The following is a 21,911-nucleotide window of genomic DNA, read 5'->3' on the forward strand; positions in this document are numbered from 1 at the left end:
CGGTATTTGCATTCTCTTTTCCTTTGAGAGCACGATGTATTGCATCCGCACCCCTCAAAACTAGCTGGTTGTCTGGGATTTTTATAAAAGGATTCCATGTTAACAGTAAGAAATGCAAAGTATAAATGAAGAATATGATTAGGGTTGGTTCTATTTATAGTTTGTGAAAAATAATGCATGAATCACATAGAGATATAAAGGAAAATAATAACATATTTATTTAATCTGAACTAGTACAAAAATCATTTCTTGCGGTTTGAAGTATTTCAGCAAGATCAATTGGTTCTAAGAAATGAGCAGTTACAAAGTTTAACAAATTATTTTGTGTGACAGGATGAAGCGTTTTGTTTTTAACTGTATTATAAAATTTTTTAACAATGTCATTGTAAGCGAAACATTTCAATGTACTTCGTCTTTCTAGACCACACAGAAGTGATGCATGCTCTATCTTGAATACGCGCACTTCATATTCATGTTAAATCCTGATTGTATGACATCACGTATTCCTGTTTTGATTGACTCGAAGAAATGACATCACTCCACCCTACGGAGAAATGTCTTATCTTGTAAAATTACTTTCAAGTTTTATCTTGCAAGATTACCTTCATGTTTCATCTTACAGATTGATTATTAATAAAGCCTGATTCATGTTCAATCCTACATCGGGTTTCATTTTTGTGCCCTTTTTCAAGTATCATTCGTATCAGAAAAAAAAATAATTAAAAAATAAAGATAAAAAAATAATTACAAAATCCAAAAAATTATTTAAAAACTTATTAAAAAATAGTTTAAAAATAATGATTAAGAAAATAATTAAAAAGTAATAATTGAAAATTAAATAAAAAGTAATAATTAAAAATTAAATTAAGAAGTAGTAATAAAAAAATTAAATGAAAAGTAATAATTAAAAAATTAAATGAAAAGTTATTATTAAAGAGATTTAATTATAAAATAAAGATTGGAAAAATAATTACAAAATCTAAAAAATTAATTAAAAAAAAAAATTTAAAAATAAAGATTTAAAAAAAAATTATGAAAAAGTAATCAGTATCAGTAATTAAAAATTAATCAGTAATTAAAAATTTAATAAAAAGTAATAATTAAGAATTAAATTAAAAAGTAATAGTTTAAAAATTAAATAAAAAGTAGCAATTAAAAAGATTTAATTACAAAATAAAGATTAAAAAATTAATTATGAAAAAACACCTTCAACTATAGTGCGACTCCTCCCCCCTCCCCCTCCGAGCCCTTACGGATCCCGCATTCGACCACGCCCCCTACAGATCCTTCGGATCCCCTCAGATCCCTGGCGTAGAACTCTCATTTCTCATCTACTAATGCGCTATAGCGTGAATAATTTATTTTAATCTGATGAAGTTTAGTGGTCTATAATTTCGAATAGATTTACTTTTGGAGATAATAAATCAACATTAAATAATATTTTATAATCGCAGCACACAAAATGTTAAAAATTAAAGTAAAAATGCCCACAACTTCGTCATGGCGCAAGTGCACAGCTAAATAAATCTAGTGCTTCAAAAATCAATTTTTGGAGAACCGTAGATGGGCTCAAAGGGAAATAATATTTTTTAATAAAATATTATAAAAATTTCGACAAAATGTATAGTATATTGATTAAAATGCATCTGCTGCTACAACATTGGTATACGCTTGACAGAAATAGGCCCTCTGGAAATTCAAACGCATTTTTTTTCTCAAAATAAGATTTTTATAACGGTCACAATGCTAAATGTTTGACCATTTCAAATATCATCTATGCGGTCTGAGTATTGGCCTACCTAGTTTCTTCCAAATCTGCAATAACCTTTTAGTTTTTTAGAAGGCAAAAAAAAAAAAGAATTTATTGATGTATGCTAAACTTAACGAGTTAAACTCCCCAATCAATTAATAAGCTCACCGGACAAAAAATTAGTCACCCTAGTGCGCAAGCACCGATGAATCGTTAGGTTTCGCTAGATGACTCAGTGGTTAAGTGACGTGCTCAACTGCGAGCGCACTGCCTCAACGTGATCAAAAACAAGTAGCTATCAGTAAGATATTTTTGTTTTGAGTGGAAGTTGTGTGTAAATATGGGTAAATGTTAGGATTTGACAGAGTGGCAAAAAGGGGCAATTGTGTTTGGCCGTGCCCATGGTCATACGGTGAATGAAGTTTGCTGAATTTGTTGGTGTTTCGATGCGAACTGTTCAACGTGTCTACAAGCAGTGGTGTAATACACGTGGTCACAAAAGAAAACGTCGGAATTGTGGTAGGAAAAAGGTCCTGCATGAAAGAGACCGGAGAAGTTTTTCACGACTTGTGAATCAAAAACGCTTCCAAACCAGACAGGAATTGCTTCAGTTAGTGAATGAAGGTTCATCCCTACCTGTAAGTAAGAGAACATTGCGACGGGAATTGTAATAAACATTTGGAGTCGAACACCTCTTAGGAGGCCATTGCTCACACAGGCACATAAAGCTGCGTGACTTCAGTGGACTAGAAGTGAATGAACGTGGGCAGTTGCCGACTGGTGGAATGTAATATGGTCTGACGAATTACGTTTTTCCTTTTATTCAAATGACGCACGTCGTCGAGTGCACTGAAAACCAGATGAAGTATTTCATCCTGGCTGTGTGCAAGGTCAGGTTCAAGCCGGAGTTGGGTCTGCCACGTTTTGGGGATGTTTGTCTTATTATGGATTGGGCCCCCTCACTGAGATGGCCACTAACATGAACCAACATGTTTATTTGAACATTCTGGATGATCAGCTGTTGCCTTTCAGTCAACATCTTCATGAAGAGTATGTTGTCGATACCCCTATATTTCAAGATGACAACAACGAAGTTCTCCTGGCAGGAAGAATATGTCACTGGTCTTATGAACTCTCAGACACTCAATTAGATAACGACTGGCCTGCAAAATCATCTGACTTGAACCCCATTGAAAATTTGTGGAATATGTTGGAACAACGGGTTAAACGCTGAAATCAGAATCCTCGCAATTTGGCGGATTTGCGTGATCAGATCTTCAGAGAGTGGCTTAAACTGAATTCGACGTACCTGCAAAACCTTGTGGCTCACTTCCTAACCGAATCCAGGCGGTTATCAAATCCATAGGCGGTATTGAACGTTATTAAATTATGTTTTTATAATTTCTCTAATGATGGCTAATTTTTTGCCGGTGTGCTTATTTGGGGAATAAAATTTACTTAAACTGTTACATTCAGTTAGGATATTAGAAGATTAAAAATAGAATCGAACATTGAATCCGATGTTTTGTCAAATCTGAGAACTTATTAAGACAGTATGAATAAACCCAAGAAACTGAAGCAGGAAGATATACTTGATAACATAAACTTTAAAAAAAACACGCACTGCTTTTCTTCTTTGTCTTTTTTATCTTTATTTATTTTTCATTTTCTTTTACACTTTTGGCTACTTCGGTTTTTCTAGTTTCGTTTCTTAATTTTATTTTCGATTTTCGTTGGTAGCTGTTTCGAATCACTTTTGTTTTCTTCATTCTAGTTTGACTCGTTTTAAGAATGAGTGCCTATTTTTGAGAGCTCGAAACATATCGACTTTATCATCTTCATGTTTTTTAAGCAATCAAGTAATATATCAAGTAATATCAAGTTTACAAACACATTTTTATTACGATTTTAAAAAGATGAGGTTACTTACTTAATGTTCTAGCAAACCCAAAATCACATAGTTTCACAATTCCATCTTTAGTTATTAAAATATTTTCTGGTTTTACATCTCTATGAATACACTAAAAATGAAATAAAAACAGTTTTAAAAATTGAATCACGAAACCTCAAAAATGTTTTCTGAAATTATAAAGTGTTATAAAATCATATTTCATGGCGTTTTAGCAAATAAAGTTTAATTCTTTAAACATTTTATCATTTATAAAGTAGATTAATTGGTGATCTGAATTTTTTCGGGAATATTAAAGAGAAATTTTGGTATATTTTTGCAGTAAGTATATATGCAGAGGGCGTATATCAATTCTGCTTTTGAAAGTTCATCTATTACGCTTTAAGATTATGAATATTGAGAGTTGTATTGGTTTATTGGACAAAATTAGGAAATTTTGCTTCACGCCAGTGGCCAATTGTAGCTTTTTTAACAGTGGTCACTTTTTGAAACATATGGTCACTTTTTAAAACATATGGTCACTTTATAAAAAAATTGGAAATTTAAACGATTAAAAAAAACTGTTGCTATTAATAATGTAGGGTATTTCTTTTATAGTACATTACAAGGTTCATTTCTAAACATTACCAGGTTTATTTCGAAAATTAAGAAAAATTATTTTAAGAAACAAGCTTGAAATAAAACAGATTCAGGAAGTTTGAAACAGGACAAAATTAGGACATTTTGCTTCTGGCCAGAGACCAGTTGTAGAATTTTCAACAGCGGCCACTTTTTAAAAATACAAAATTCTAAACGATTTAGAAAACTGTTGATATTAATAATGTAAGGCATTTATTTATTTTGAAGTACATTACAAGGTTCATTTTTAAACATCACAAAGTTTATTCTAACATTACAAGGTTTATTTATAAAATTAAGAAAAACTTTAAGGAGCAAGTTTAAAATAAAGCAAATTTTCCGAATATTATAAAACATTCATAATATTTTCATATTTCAGATAATAATAACAAAATGCACAATAGGGTGCATTGCGATTAAAAAGGAATGGTGGTAGCAACTGTTAATTTTGCGCTGCATATTACTTACAAATACACATATGGATAAAGTTGCAATAATGCATTATTATTATTATTATTTGCGTATTTGGTAGCTTGATAATACAAATTATTATTTGAATTATTTTTTTGAAAAATGATTTGATAATACAATTATTAGGTACAGTCAATAAATATCTAGTTACAGGCAATTTCACACGTTTTATTTAAGGAAACTTAGAACTACTTCAGTTATTGTTATCGTAGGCCGTTAAGGCAAGTGGTGTGATTGCTCTTGCTTTCCAGATGAGTCATCTACGGCCAAGAATTCGACTTCTGCTACACCCATACACCCAACCCACTTATAGGGCGGACTTATTCATGCATCCATTCATTCATCCATAGATCGTACTTTTGACTTAAATCAGAGAACGATGAATCTCCAATTCAGTACCCCCAGATGTATAATTTGATATGGGAACATAAGGGATTTTGTGACCCTATAGATTTAACGTGCATCAGTTACCAACTTACTACATAAGGAGTCTTCGGCCTGATGGATTCGAACGTGAACCGGAGTCTAGTGCCCTGTCAACCAGACTATCCCGGTCACAGAACTACTTCTAGTTACCCAATATAATGTTCGTTGAAAACCATTGGCTTATACAACTTGATTTCATAGTCCAATTTAAACTGATGTCCTTGAAGTACTTTTTTGTAGATGTAGAGAACAGATCTGGACTATAGGATAGATGGATCAGGACTTTTCCCATTCGAATTTGAGGGAGTTTCTTTATTGCTCTGATTGTGTATAGTTTAACCAAAGAATGTATATGTCTCATATTATATGTTCCTTGGTCTAACATTATCGTGCAACAGGATGAAAGAGTTAATCGCGACATCCGGGTTTTTGTTAAATGATACCAAATTTCTCTGATACTCCATAGGTCTACCAAACAGACAAGGAGTGACAGTTACGATTAGCCTCTCTATAACGCTTCGCTTTCAGAAACTGTGTAAATGAATTGACAGTTGCTGAGTTATTATTATTTTATCCTTTTTTAAGTATAGTCACCTAGTCAAGTATAGTCATCTAGTTAGTAAAAAGCACATGAATCATTTTCGTCATACCAGCAACTACATTTTAGATCCAGCTCTCTTTTTCTACTTAACATAATTTACGCTTCATAGCCTTTGCATTGTTATTACTGTACTAAATACTGCATTTTTTAGCAAATTTCTCAATGAAACGGAAACCAATTGATTTTTGATAGAATTTAATAAGAAATTTAATAAAATCAATGCAAATGTACCTAAATACCTTTTATTAAAAATTAAATAAGTGATAATAAAATTCCTGCTTAATAAAACATAACTCAAATAAAGCAAAAATACACAAAACCGTATGCTCTAAACTAAGTCAATTACAAAACTGTATTGGATTCAACAAAGACTCTAATCAACTTATATATTCATATAATAAATATTGAGTGTGTAGTTTAAAAATTCAACAAAAAATTTATGCTTTCGTATTCGTTTAGTTTAAAATAAATGAAATTAAAATTTTCAATTATTCGGATTTTAATATTTAATGATTAAATATTTAATAAAATATTGATATTATGTTTCATAAAATGGGAAAGATAAATTTCAAATGAAATGATTAAACAAGTTTTTGCAAGACAGTTTATAGGACTTACATTATGCTAATGATAGAAATATGACTTACATTATGCTCATGGCAGAAATTTACGGCTTGTAGAGTCTGCCAAACTATTCTTTTGGTTAAATTATCTGGAACTCTGGAAATAAAGAGGAAAAGATCAATTTAGACATCATTTTGAAAGTGGATTTCACATCTTTATAAAGTATCAATGAACTAATATAATTTAAAAAAAATATATATTGGAGAACAAGTGTTTTCTTTTGAATTAAAAGAAAGATTTAAAAATAGCACTCCACATTTCAAAGAATACAATTGAAGGCATGTAATTCAAAAGAGTCCAAGAGTCAAATAAATTGCTTAAAAAGAATTTAAAACAATCAAACTGATAACAACTAAAAACAATTCTAATTACGAAACTAGGCTGGGGTAACCTGGTTAGTAGGGCATTGGGCTCATGTCCAAGAGTTCGTGGGTTCGATCCCAGCCGGCCGAAGACACTATGTAGTAAATGGTGACTGATACACGTTAAATCTGTCGAGTCGCAAAGTCCTTCATGTTCCCATAACAAATCAAAACCTCTGGGGGTACTGATCCGGGAGTTTCCTTGTCTTCTGGATTGGTTCAAAATTACAGGGCAACCGAGTTGAACATTAGTAGTCGTAAACCCAAAATTGGGTCGCTTGTTCAACAACGGATATAATAATATAATTGCGAAACTAAAGCAGTGGTGTCTTTAATTTGCTACACAAAAGTGGTTCTAATATGTCACATTTTATTCAATTACAAAAACATCAATATCCGCTCTACAAAATCCGCTTTTCTTATTTTAAAGTGTTTTTCATTTTTCTCAAGGTGTTAATTTGAATGAAATCGAGCATGACAGCAACTAACTATTTTTGAGTTATAACTTTTCAAACAGCAATAGATTGAATATGTGCAAAAATTGAAATCTATTCTTAGCAAATTTCTCATAGAAAATATAAACACAGTTTATTCCCATACAAAGAAGCATTTGTTAACAAGCTAAGAGTTCATACCCTTTAGGATGTTTTTCTAAAATATCCAATACAGTATGTTCACAGTATTCAAAAACTAAATGAAGTTTTCTTTTTCTTCGGAAGACTTCAATTAAATTAACAAGGTTAGGGTGCTTTAATTGCTGAAAAGAAGAAAGAAAACATTTACTTGAAAATTGCATTCATAAAAGGTGCACAATTTGTTAATAGACTTTTCCAACATTGCTTTTATCTTAACAACTTACAAAAAATTAATAGAATGAATAGGGGGGAAAGTCCACGAAAAATACTTGCCAATTACCAATTCAATATCATCGTGAGAAGATCACTTTGTGTGGGTGACGAAAACATTGAACAATGTAAAAATAATGATAATTAGTCACATTAAACAAATATCACGATATATCATGAATTATTAGCATTCTCCGATCATGATAAAAATACTATATCGATCAAGACAATTAAATTAATCGAAAATTAAACTAAGATTACAAAACGTTTTAATCTATTAAAAGTCAATTAAGTAAGCAAAGAGTTCCTAGTTCGAGAACACTTTCTACAAAAAAGTCTAGAACTGTCATGTTGAGTTCCGAAATGTACTAAAAACTGTATTCAAATTAAGAAAAGGTATAATTTGTGTAATACGGAGTGTTCTGCAAAAGTCTACCTTAATATGTATTTCTAGAATCCTTTTCAAAAATGAAAATAAAAACACATCGGGGATCAAATATTAATATTTAACTGAGGAAAAAGTAAAAACGTTTTAGAAATTTAATAAATCACGGTACAGGAAAGCTCAAGTAATAAACAAGGTAGGTTTGATAAGGAAGCAGAAATAAGTTGAAAGAGGATTATTAGAAATATCTTCAAGTTTCAGCTTCCAATTTAACCTGTTTTGATGCTTAATTCATCTGCCTTTCTCTACTGCGATTGGTCAGATTTCGATGGCTTATTTTTTTCCCTCGGTGTATTATTAATATGCGACTCCCAATGTGCATACTTTCTCTTTCTTTTTTGATGAGGATTGTAAAAATCGATATTAAAAACGGTTTTAAAGGAAAACTCTGTATTTAAATAAAGCTAAAAATCATAAATAAAGCGTCAATAATGCCATAAAGACTGTAGAAGTGGAACGACCAAATTAATCAATCCCGTGATTTAATAAAGTTAGCGAATGTTTGACTCTTTGCGGTCACTTTAGCCATCAAAGATTTTTTTACCATTACAGTCGTTTGTCTGCTTTCAGCCTTCATAGAAAATACTGAACTTATAATATTAAACAATACTGTTTATTTAAGTTGATAGGCTTTGGAAATGCATAAATTAAAAAACTGGGGAACAATTTTTTTGTTGTATTGAGATTTTTTTTAAACCGATGAGTCACATACGGTGATTTCAAATCTGCAATCGGTTTCTCTCTCCTAGCAAGTACTTTTTTTACAAGACATTTTCATCGGTTTTTTGTCGAATTGAACGAGTTTAAAATTATTATGTATTACACGGGATCACTTGAATGTTGTAACAAAAATCTAAGGGAGTTAGGGCAAATTATCCGGATTAAAATTGCATAGAAACCCATGCCTGTTAGTGTCTTCCGGTAATATAACCCATACTCGGTAATGTACCGATAGGGGCGCTTCCTTATTATGAACTATTTCTTCGTGTAGCACGCTGACCGCAGCATCACTGGCTGTGGGCAGTGTGCGGGTGGGTGACCACTTGGATTAGTCTGCGTACGGACCGAGGGAGTGCGGTATTGGTCCTCTTAAAACTGTTCTACCGTAAAGTGCTCGACTTCGCTTGCAGGTCGTCGGGCTACCGAAGCGGGTGTGCCATCCTCTCAGCAGAGGATCAAAATTGTGATGGCATGTCTTCGGATCATCCTCAGGGATCTTTCCCAGACCGCCGCTAATAGCCCATTGTGCAGCTCTAGTGCGACGTAAATGAACAACAACAATTCTTCGTGTGCTTCTGAACAGGTACTTTAAGTTAACTAAATGCTAAATAAAAGTATCTGCTCTTATTATGTTTTCTTGTAATTATTGTCGAAAAATTATGTTCATATAAGCTCTCTATTAACTGTTTTATCGTAATTTAATGAATTGATGAGACTATCAAGTTAGTTAGTTTAATAATTAACCCTCTGAGCTATATGGAACATCGGTGTCTCTTATAAAAATATTTCTTTCCGGAGCTTTAATTATAAACAAAAATATACTTTCGTACTTTTTAATTACTAAAAAAAGTCTAATAATCACTAAAAATATCTGTTAGATTATTGGAATTATATTTGAACTAAAATATAAAATCCAAAAAGCTAGTTTTAAAAATTTTCTTTTTATTCATTTCAGAAATTTATAAATATTTGAACTAAAGAAATTTCAGTGATGGTTCTCTTAGATCTGAATGATAGAAAAATTATTGTTTAGAAGAGAGTTTTGCAAAAAGTTTATTTTTATCCCAAAAAATGACACTGGCGTTTCATGCTGTTTTATGACCCTAAATAATTAAAATGCTAAATAAAAAAATTCTATTGACCTAAATTAATAAAAAATAATGTAAAAAATCTGAAAAATAAGTTTAATAAAAATTTTGTGTCAAATGTTTAAGTAAGATTGACAAATCTTAATTTACGATAAAACAGTTAATACTGAACTTATTTGAAAGTAATTTTCTAGAATTTTTCAACGACTATATTAATTAAAAAAACATGAAATCATGATAGTTTAGTTAAATAAAAGTACATGATCAGAAGTACGTAAAGAAATAGTTCATAATCGGTAAGCGCCCCTAGCGGTGCACGACGATATACCTGGCATGGGTTCCTATGGGATTTTAATGCTGATAATGCGCCCTAACTGCCTTAGATTTTTGTCGCAACATTTACACGACCCCCTGTTATATATAATGTTTTTAAACTTGTACATTTCGACAAATAATTGACTAAAAATGTCATTAAAGATTCTAGAAGTAGATTTTAGGAAGAAAACTAATTTCAAATTTGAAATCCCTACAACCGAATTAAGCAAGATCAAGTGTTTGTATAAATGCAACAAAAATTTTTATTCTAAATGTAATAATTTAAAAATTGCATAAGAATGTGTAATAGCCTGTTTCTTTCTTAAAAAAACAATTATTTTCCCTTAATTACCTTCATGCATATTATGTTCATCGAACAAAAAATAATCTGTCCAGTTTGACAACTATGTGTAATCTTTATGCGTCTATAAGCAAAATAAAACTAAGCTGGCATGAATTTAAATGATGTAACAAATATTTTTACGCTAAAAATATGCGATTTATATCTAGATGCTAAAAAAAAAGCAACCACTGCTAATAATAAACGTAGCAGTCCATAGCTTTAAGGGCTTAATCTAGGGCTAGGTAATAATAATTTTATTAATTTCAGTGATAAGTTGCTTTGGAATGACATCACACAGTTATAATTTGTAAAATATAATATATAGGGGAGTGTCGGGTACCCCCGCCCACTGTCAATTTCATATGTATAGAATATTTTTTCAAATCAATGAGCGATCGGACATTAATTGTTATACTAAAGAAAGATTATTTTCAAAGTTTCAAGTATTTATGCAGCTGGTAACATGGTAAACAGTAGTTTTGAAAATATGTTGACTACAGTAGTCATGAAATTAGGAAAAATTGGTTGAATGCTTCGATTAAAGTTCATTTTAATACTAAAAATGTAATTTTTTCTATACCTACAGCATTAAAGTATGTAGTCTTAAGTTTAATTTGCACGAAGAAGGAAGTTTGTATGTGAAAAATTGTTCGAGTAATTACAAATTTACAAAAAATTGGATTTCGGGTAGCCCCGCTCACATGAATGTCGGGTATCACCGCCCAATTTTATTTCGTCGATAAATGTACGGTTGCAAAGATTATTATTTTATTGCTTCAAATTTGAATGTTATATGCATTTTTAACAACAAATATATGTTTTAATATTATATGAAACATAAATTTATATATTTAAAAATGAAAAATTAAATATTTTTAAAATGTAATTGATATATCCAAATTAAATTTAATATCAAGAAATCATAAATATTATGATAAGCTATTTGCTTACTTATTTATTTTCACTTATTTGTGAACGAATCAATCTACAGAAGCATTTGAATGCAATCAAAATACAAAGTGAATTTGTAATTTTATAAGAAGTATTTTATATTAAGTTTATAAGAAGAGATCAACCAAATAAGTTTATATTGAAAAACAACTATTGTTATTAATTATTGTTACTTAAATTAAATTATTTTCGTTAAATATTTAATATAAATATATATTAATATTATAATATATTAATATACATTAATAATGATAAAAAGTATGACATTTGTTGTTATTAAATGATAGAATTCACTAAAAGTATATAAATATGTAATAAATAAAATAATTTTGTGATAAAAATGATAAATGAGGTTTATCTATTGTCAATACATTGGTCATTTTCATTTACACCTGAAAAAACAGTCAAAAAACATAATTTTTGTAACTGGGCGGGGCTACCCGACACATTTTGAAAAGAGCTGAAAAACATGTTTTTTTAAATTTCTATTTTTTTAAGTTAAACTATTCTTTTTTTGGTTTATTCCTTTTGCATTATTTAATTAGATGATAAAACAATAGAAACATACAAAAATATTGATTATTACTCAATATTATACAGAAATATAAGCAATGCTCCTTAAGTGGGCGGGGCTACCCGACTCTCCCCTATATGAGATGTTATTCTGACTACCGCTGAATATGTTTCGTTAAATAATCGATATGTTAGTCTCAAGTGTTAACAATAAGAATTGTTCGAAGCTTTAGAAAGGTATTTTTTCTCAGCGATGAAGTGTATTTTTTATAAGAAAAATAAAGTAGAATTCAAGTGCAGATTAAGAAAAAGACTTTATAAAAGGCTTCTATGTTCTTCAGATATTCTTATCCTAATTCACAATGGTTCAAATATTTTAATATTCTTATTAAATAATTAGCACTTACTTTTAACATTCTAATTTCTCGCAAAGCGATCTTCTTAATAAGAGGATCGTCTTCACTCTCAACATATTTTTTAACAGCAACTATTTGACCATTTTCTCTATTTCTACATTTGAAGACAACGCCATAGGAACCTTCGCCAATCTTGGCTAGTTTTTCATATTTTTCCATCATTGGAGTAAGATGACGACGTTCCTTTCTATTGGAAGAAGAAGAACTCTAAAACATAGATCTTTATTTTGTAATCAATTTATGAAATAACAGTACCTAATTGTTTTCACTTTTAAAAATTGGAAATTGGCAGACAAATTACCTAATTTAAATAAAAATTCTTTTAAGGGTAAAAAATTAGCTTAAAATTACAAAAACAAAAGACGCTTGAAATGAACTCTATTCCTAAATCCTACATTTGGAGTGATGAACAAAAATTTCTTTTAAGCAAAGTAAAAAGAGATTCAAAATCTCATCGAAAACAGTCTAAGTACCTTTAGTTTTTTTCTTCTTTTTAACGATAGCAGATTTAGTAGCTCGTATCCCGCATCGGTTTTTCGATTATTGGCTTGGCTAGGGAAATTGTACTCAATTTTTTCATTACATTTGTACAATTTTCATAATATTGAATTTTTTTTTGCATCAAATAATTTGATGTGGGAGAAGATATCTCCAAGAAACAAGTTTGTTTCCAATTAAAGTTGCAAACTAAGTATGCAAACTTCTACAGACTGGTAATTAAATCACAAACATAAAGTTAAATTTATTCTCAAAAATTTAACTCGAATTAGAGAATAAAACTTTACACTCGTAACTTCTACTATTATATTGTGGGTACGGATCAAAAAATTTGAAAAAAAAAAACGATACAATATTTGCGTGTGCACGCACACACAGAAGTATTTCTAGTATATCAATATACAGCTTCATTACGCAACTACTGTCTGACCAGCAACGTACTCAGAAGAGAGTATCAGATTATAGGGCTGAGCCCGTATGATTAATATTTTGAAAATAAAATTTCTTCTCTGTCCTGACTTGCATCATGTAAAGGCAAGTAGGAAAATTTGAATTATTTCAGGTAGTGGCTCAGAGGATGGAGCGTTCGTCTGCCGATGGGATGAACCGGGTTGGAATTCCAGCTATGGCTGATCGCTACGAATTCCGTACCCGGCTCGCACTGACTACAGTGCTGACGTAAAATATCCTCAGTGGTGGACGGATCATGGCTTAGAGTCCCCTCTCCGTCAGATTAACTGTGGCAGATTTTCGTGATTTTCTCTCTCCATGTAATACAAATGCGGATAAATTGAATCAAAAAGTCGTTCGCGAAGGCAAATTTCTCCCAATACTTGATCCAGTAGTTTCCTTGTCATCTGGATTGGGTTCAAAATTAGGAATTCAGCATTAGTAGTTGTAAACTCCAAAATTGGGTTGGCGATTAAAAAATAAAATTAGTTGAAGCCCAATTACCTAACTTAGTTCTCTACACGGATTATGTGAGAAGGTCTGTCTTGCTCGTTCAACAGAGGAGAAAAAAAATCACCCAGGAGAATAACACTTAATCAAACATACTAAAGCGAAATGGTTCAAAATAATAACCTCAGATATGTTAATTGATCTATTACGGAATCGCGCAGAAGAGACCAATATGTAAATACTAGTTACGGAATCAGATAATAAACATAATTCCTCTGAAAAAAACGCTTTTTTTTTGATGGATTGGAATTTTTGACCATTAAAGTGTAGGGGTAGCCGCAATTAGGAAATTATGGTCCCATTAGCTAAGTCAGGATAGCGGTTGAAAAGTTGAGCTACTTGATGTTAATTTTACGTTACAAGGGGTTAACGCTTTTTTTTAAAATCATATCTATAAAAGTAATTGCGTAATTAAGAAAATTCTTGCACCTACTTGTAAAACATGATACTTAAAAATAGGAAATGGAAAAATAATTTTTAATAATTATTTAATATTTTTATAATTTTAATAGCAGTCAAAAAGATATTGTAAGGTGGTAAATTTTTTGCATCATTTCAAAGATGGCAATTTTATATGGAAAATGCAAAAATTTGGGTAAAATCGGTCGAATAGTTCCTGAGAAATCGAATTTTAAAAATTTAAAAACTATTTCTAAATTTGATTTCACAAAGACTAATTGATCAACTACAAGCAAATACTGTATTTTCCTACGTAAAATTGCATTCTTTAAAATGATGTACAAAATTGCAAGCCTTACAATTTAAACTTGTTTCTACAATTATTAAATAAAATAATAGAAAATGATAAACATGCACAAAAAGCTATTTTTTGTATGGAATTGCCTTTGGATAAACGGTTTTTATAATTATCAGCAAAAGTATTTCAATTCGCTTAAAAAGTTATCAAAATATGTCGAAATAAGCAAAAAAATAAATTAAGATAAAGGGATTTAAACTTGATCACTCCCCTGACCAGATTCATCATGTTTCCCAAATTGCTGTTATCCTCTATATTTTGTGAATCATTAATCCGATTCCGTTAAAAAAAATATGTTTATTCAAAGTTCGTTTTTGCGTTTGATATCGTAACTTAAATTATTGTTCACCCCGTACTTAATTAGCATACTTGATGTCATCCCCTCAAACCATTGAGTCTTAGAAAGTGAAGATCCGATCATTTGATCAACCGTTTTTTATTTATTTTTAGTTTCTATTAATTTATTTATTTATCATTTTTGGCGCACTGAACATGTAAATAAGTAAGTATTAGGCGAAGCAATCAAAATCTGCTATTAAATTTGTGTATTTTTTTATTGGAAGCAACGATGAACTGACTCGCAGTTATTGTGAAATGAAAATATTCATTGTTCAATTAAATAATTTCCGTTAAAAAACAAATCTGGTCTAATGAGGGATTTTGAGCTCTCTTTTAGATTCTGAGTATATTTTAAACTTTAATGATGCTTTTCATTGATGATCTGTCGATGGTAAGTTTAATTTCAATCACACCCTAAAAAATTCTCTTTGAAAACTGGAAAAGTACTTTTTTGCATATTGCAAACATACATTAAAACATATCTTTAATTTATCAAAACAACAAATGTACAAATTAAATAAGCAAAAATAAAATAAAAATTAATAGTTCGTCGGTGAGCTTTTTATTCTTGACTAAGTTTAAAATCCGTACTTTAGAAAATAGACATAGCTCAAAGTGCGTAGTTTAGAAAATAGACATAGATCAAAATGCATTTTAATGAAATGTACACAGCTCAAAAAGTTTAACATCTCTTACGAAAATTATTTTTTTTTGAAGAATAAATTAATAAATTTGAGATGCACTGTCATTCATTTGCATTAATCACTTAGTAAATTTTTTAATTTAGTTATTTTTCAAAAAAAACTTTCAATAGTTGTTTTTACATGATTGTCTCAGTTCCGATAAATTAATAATAGTGATATTAAATTTACGTTGAAGAAATTCATATTTGTAAAAATACTTTATCGTTTAGTATTCTAAATGTGAAGAGATACTTGAAAACCCAGCCAGCCCAATCCCAAAGTCCGGGACTTTGCCCTGTAATGATTATACTTACTGTTGAAAGAAGTCAGGAAATGTAAATACAAAATTTCTCGTTTATTTGTTAAATTTAGGTTAAATGAGGAGAAAGTATATTTTTTGCTGTTCCCATTTTCTTAAATATGCATTTTGAGTTGTGTTCATTTTCTTAAATGAGCATTTTACGCTATGTCCATTCTCTGAAATACATAATTTGAACTGCGTTCGTTTTTTTAATACATGTGCTGAAACATATATTTTGAGCGGATCTGGTTCATTTAATCGACAATCACTTCATCGACAGGCCATTTCATCGACACCACTTCATCGACAGGCCGTTTCATCGACTAGGTCATTTCGTCGACAGGCCGTTTCCTCGACAGGGTTGTTTCGTCGACAGNGTCGACAGGGTCATTTCGTCGGCAAGTCATTTCGTCGACAAGGTCATTTCGTTGAAAAGTCATTTCATCGACAAGGTCATTTCATCGACAGGGCCATTTCGTCGACAAGTCATTTCGTCGACAAGTCATTTCGTTGATAGTGTCATGCTTAATTCTGAAACTATTTTAGAGATTTAATGTAAATATTTCTATTATTAATTAGAAAAATGCAATTATTTAATTTTTATACTAAAGTAAAATTCTTTATGGCTGTGTATTGTTCCAATTGCACTTAAAAGAAGTTCGCTTTTTAAATTAATTAATAGGTAGTTGAGAAGCGTTTAAACGATTGATGTATCGAAATCTACTTTTCTATATATAAATCGTAATAGCTCGACACTTATTTTCAGGATAGGTAAGGATTGTCTTCAGAACATTACCAAGCATGATATCCGAACCGTGGTCAACAGTTAATATAATGTGACGTTAGCAATCAAATTGTTTTTAATATCAAATCAAATTAATAAAATATATTTTTAGAATTAAAAGCAATAAAAATATATTACAATGAAAATTTAGACACTATTTCAAGGAGGGGAAAGCTAAATTTATTGCTTTAAAAATTTTTAACATTTCAACAAAAACATAGACTTCAGTCGAATTCTCACAGAAATGAAAATAATCATAGACCTAATTATTATGTCTGCATAAGTAGAAAAAAAATTCTAGGTTTTTTATGATATAGAAAAGTTATTTCTTAATGTTCACTTTAATTGCAATTTTGAAATTTTTGTTCAGCATCTTTAACATTAGGACAGGAATATGCTTATTCGAACAATCGAACTGAGTCTCAGTTTTGTTACTACTATTAGAGATTTCGAAGAACAATAGGAACGCAAACTTGATGTTTAGGTATTTACCGAGGTGGTTGTAGATTCCCACAATATTTAAAGTGCTACTCACCTTACCAAAAATGTTTAGAAGCACAGGCGTAACGTTGCAAGCGTGTTAGTGTTTGCTCTTCACAAAACGTGTTTTTCTATGAATAGTGAATTTAATAATAGTATTTATTATTAAATTCTAATCTAATACTATCAAATTATACTATTTTTGAATTATACTATACTATTATAATTAAATAATAATAGTATAATTTAATAAGAATAATAATAGTTGTATGTAAATGATAAATTAATTAATTTTTTATTTGCAGGATATAAATTAGACACATTTTGTTTAAAAGAACATTAACAAAAAGTGAAACCTGGAATTTAAACGTAAGAATAAATAACTCTTACTCCACAAAAAAGGAAAAAAAATCTTGCAATTAAAATTTGACCAATTTTTTACTAGTATAATTGCTGAAATTTTTAACTGATTTTCTGTACAGGATGAAAACAGAATTTTCAAACGCTTACTGACCACTATTAGCACGACTTATCGCCAATCAAAATTTTGATTATTTTCGACCTGAACTAGCCAGGAGGCTCAAGACTAAAATGCAGAAAAAATGCAAGCGTTAACGTTGCAAGCGTGTTAGTGTTTGCTCTTCACAAAACGTGTTTTTCTATGAATAGTGAATTTAATAATAGTATTTATTATTAAATTCTAATCTAATACTATCAAATTATACTATTTTTGAATTATACTATACTATTATAATTAAATAATAATAGTATAATTTAATAAGAATAATAATAGTTGTATGTAAATGATAAATTAATTAATTTTTTATTTGCAGGATATAAATTAGACACATTTTGTTTAAAAGAACATTAACAAAAAGTCAAACCTGGAATTTAAACGTAAGAATAAATAACTCTTACTCCACAAAAAAGGAAAAAAAATCTTGCAATTAAAATTTGACCAATTTTTTACTAGTATAATTGCTGAAATTTTTAACTGATTTTCTGTACAGGATGAAAACAGAATTTTCAAACGCTTACTGACCACTATTAGCACGACTTATCGCCAATCAAAATTTTGATTATTTTCGACCTGAACTAGCCAGGAGGCTCAAGACTAAAATGCAGAAAAAATGAAAATAAAAAATGCTTATATATTTAAAATATCAAATTTGTTCAGTAGACTATAAATGAGAAAAAAATTTATAAAAATTTTTACGCACAGCAAAAACCACAAGGGCAAAATTTCACAAAATATTCTATCAACATTCAAAATTCCACTTTTTTCGTTTTGGTTTCGTTTTGGTCTTTTTCAGAACACATATCAAACACGATATTGTAATAGACGCAAGATGATGAAATAAAAACATCATCACTATGAGCTCAATATTTTTAATTATAAAATCACATTAAACATTTAACAATAAAGAGTAAAAAAAAAATATAATACTAACTAACATAAAAGAACTAGAAAGTTTTTACTCAAATGAGTAGGGAAAGGGGAACCAGGATGGTTCACAGAGCTCGTCCTGCGCCATCTCAGATATTAAGTCAGAAAGATTGTTGATATCGTTTTTGGGATAGAGGGGTAGCGCCATCTAGTGCTACAAATAAACTACCCGTTACAATATTTAGAAATATTTCCATTTCCGATTACACTTTTTAAAGGACTTTCCTTATGGCTCGCCCTTAAAATATATACTCTCACTGCAAATTTTATTAATTTAAATAAATTTTTATTCTCTGGCAAATCGAAAAGAAAAGCATTTTAATATTTGAGTAAAAAAACAAGTTTGCTAAACTTATTTTAATAAAACATTAATGGGAATAAAATCAGATGCATATAGATAACTCTCCTCAATTATAAACTCAAAAGTCAATTTATTTGTTATATCGTAGTAAATTGCGTTTTTTCCCCAAATGTTTTAGATCATAAAAACCAATTAGACAGGTTTCCTCCCCTCCTCTGATTTAGAACCATTTTTTATATCATTTCGATTGCATCGCATACCGAGAATGTGGAGTCATTGTAAGTTTTTTTTTTTTTTTTTTTACATTAACGAAGTTTATTTTATAAGGTAAAAGAACTTATAAATGTTTAGGGAACATATAGGATAAAATACATATTAAACTATTAAACACCAAAACGTTATTAATAATTAATTAAATAAGAAATAAAACTAACTGGAAATGCGAGAATAAGATTTTGTTTCAAATAATACTTCATTTAAATTTCACAAGAATTGTCAGAAACTTCCATCTTCAGCAGCATAGCTGACAAAGACATGAGAAAGAGGGTTAGAACAAAATTTTTTATCAACATTATTTCCCAATATTTTTTCCAAGTTGGATTTTCATTTTATTTTTCCCCACATGCATTTTTTTCCAAAGATTTTTATAATACTAGGAAGTTCCGCCCCTTGCTCACTTCGCTCACCAACCTTCGTAAAAGCCACTCATACATCTTAGTTTGTTTTTTTCCTATATCGATCTTTTTTTTAAAGAGAAAATATATAAATATTGAAATTTTATGTAAGAAAATTTTATTAATATGTCAATAGTAACAAAATTAACGATTACTTGCATATGAAAAAAAAATCAACTGAGCTTGAAAAAAATAAAAATCTAAACACCGGGAATATATAAATTTTTGATAAAACAAGAAGTAATTTTACTAGCTATCTAAAAGATTTGTGTTTTTCGGATTAAATTCTTTGTAAACATCACCATTGTTATCATTGCAAAAGTTTGTTCCTTCTCTTTCTCTTTTTTTTGACAAGATTTTAAACTGTATTAATGCGCTTTACTCATTGCGAGGGAACATTATATAAGTATAATTTTCTTTTTATCGACAGAAAATTTTTGCAGCTGAAATGGCCTGTTAACGAAAAGACCTTGTCATTGAAATTACCTATCGACCATATGGTTTCATTATCTCACAGATTCATTATATACCGTTTTTTTTCCTTCCTAATTTCACCCGTCATTCACTCCCTACATCAAGAATCATTAACAATAGTTATTGCAATTGCTTTTGCGATGCTAATCTACAATAATGCACATTAAAAATTAATCTTAGAAATAAATGTGTTGAATATGACTTGAAAAAAATTGCGTAATATACAACTTAAATGTGTAAAATACAATTAATGTTTCGTTTTTGCAAAGTGATGTGAATAGAAGAGCAGGCAATTTTCAAATAAAATGCTTTTTTCCGACAACTTCATACTATTAAGATTTTGCATCGGGCTAGGTTTAAAAAATTTCATCATAAATATACTAAATTACAAAGAACTGCAAGGGGTATAACGTCTAATGTAAAAAATCATAAAACTAGTGTCAAAATTACGCATGACTTTGCCTACAAAATAATCTTTTCTTAATATTGTCGACGAAATGACCCCTGTTGACAAAATGACCTTGTCGACGAAATGACCATGTCGATGAAATCACCCTGTCGATGAAACGACCATGTTGACGAAATGACCCTGTCGATGTAATAACCTTGCCAAAGATATGACCCTGTGGACGAAATGACCATGTCAACGAAATGACCCTGTCGACGAAATGACCATGTCGACGAGATGACCCTATCGTCAAAATGACCCTGTCGACGAACTGACTCTGTGGACAAAACTACCCTGTCGACGAAATGACTTGTCAACGAAATTACCCTGTCGACAAAATAACCCTGTCGGTGAAATGATTTGTCGATGAAATGTCCCTGTCGATGAAACGATCATGTCGACGAAATGACCCTGTCGACGAAATGGCCTGTCGACGAAACGACCCTGTCGACGAAACGACCCTGTCGACGAAATGATCCTGTCGACGAAATGGCCTATCGTCGAAACGACCTTGTCGACGAAACGGCCTGTCGACGAAATGACCTAGTCAATGAAATGACCTAGTGGATGAAATGATTTGTCGATGAAGTGATTGTCGATGAAATGAATGCGACCCATTTTGAGCTAGGTCCAGAGTATAAAGCTCGTAGATGTGCTGCAAGTATTAAATAAAAAATTGCGAAAAAAAGTTGAAAGTATAATCGCTTGTCTTCGTGTTTGTTTACAAAGAGCATTGCAATAAGATAATTGAATTAGTACTTCTTCAGAAACATTATTTTAATGATATAATTCCATTTGACTTGACTACATTTGTTTACCAACTTTTAATTTTGAAACAAATTTATACAGTTAAACTGTCTCTACCCTCACTCACATACAAGAGAAGAGGATCAGTTTTAAGTCCATAGAAGTTAAGTCAATTTAGAACCCTAACTAAAAGCTTTTTTAAGAAACTCTTTATTTTATTACTTAAAATGGTTTAATTTTGAAATGATTATTTTACATGATATTTTTCTTAACCTTACTTTTGAAAGAAGAATTTAGAAATGAGATTTCCTTTTTTAAAAATATACTTGACTTACGTAGGATTAGATTGAAAATCGCATCTTTTTGGGACATGATACAGATTAGTTATCAAAACAGTGAAACGAATAAGGAACATGTTTTTTTTATAAAATTTGTTTGTAAAAACTTAATGTCGAAAATGAAAATTAATATTCTAACTATCACATAAATTAGATAGCTTTCAAACTATTACAATGAGTTGATCGTCATTTCAACTATTTTTTTAAGACATTGCATAGTCAGAAATTTGGCAGCAATGTTGAGCTAATATCATTAAAATTTTCTACAACCTTAATATTTACT

General features: G+C 30.2%; 1 protein-coding gene across 6 annotated transcripts in view; it reads right to left on the reverse strand.

Moving 5' to 3' along the window:
* The window catches only part of LOC107453215 (cyclin-dependent kinase-like 4), a 122,408-nt gene that overhangs the window by 36,010 nt on the left and 64,487 nt on the right, over window positions 1-21,911 (reverse strand). For 5 of the 6 annotated variants that reach the window (XM_071187465.1, XM_016069944.3, XM_016069943.3 and 2 more), the window contains 4 exons: window positions 12,389-12,584; window positions 7,397-7,518; window positions 6,423-6,495; window positions 3,681-3,771 (listed from right to left, as the gene is read on the reverse strand). In XM_071187465.1, coding sequence (XP_071043566.1) covers window positions 3,681-3,771; window positions 6,423-6,495; window positions 7,397-7,518; window positions 12,389-12,559 — 457 coding nt within the window. In that variant the 5' untranslated portion in view covers window positions 12,560-12,584. Of the gene's footprint in view, window positions 1-3,680; window positions 3,772-6,422; window positions 6,496-7,396; window positions 7,519-12,388; window positions 12,585-18,654; window positions 18,735-21,911 lie in introns of those variants that run through there. The other variant, XM_043052918.2, reaches the window with a different exon arrangement.

Source organism: Parasteatoda tepidariorum, chromosome X1 (genome assembly GCF_043381705.1).
Source record: "Parasteatoda tepidariorum isolate YZ-2023 chromosome X1, CAS_Ptep_4.0, whole genome shotgun sequence".
Lineage (NCBI taxonomy): Eukaryota > Metazoa > Arthropoda > Arachnida > Araneae > Theridiidae > Parasteatoda > Parasteatoda tepidariorum.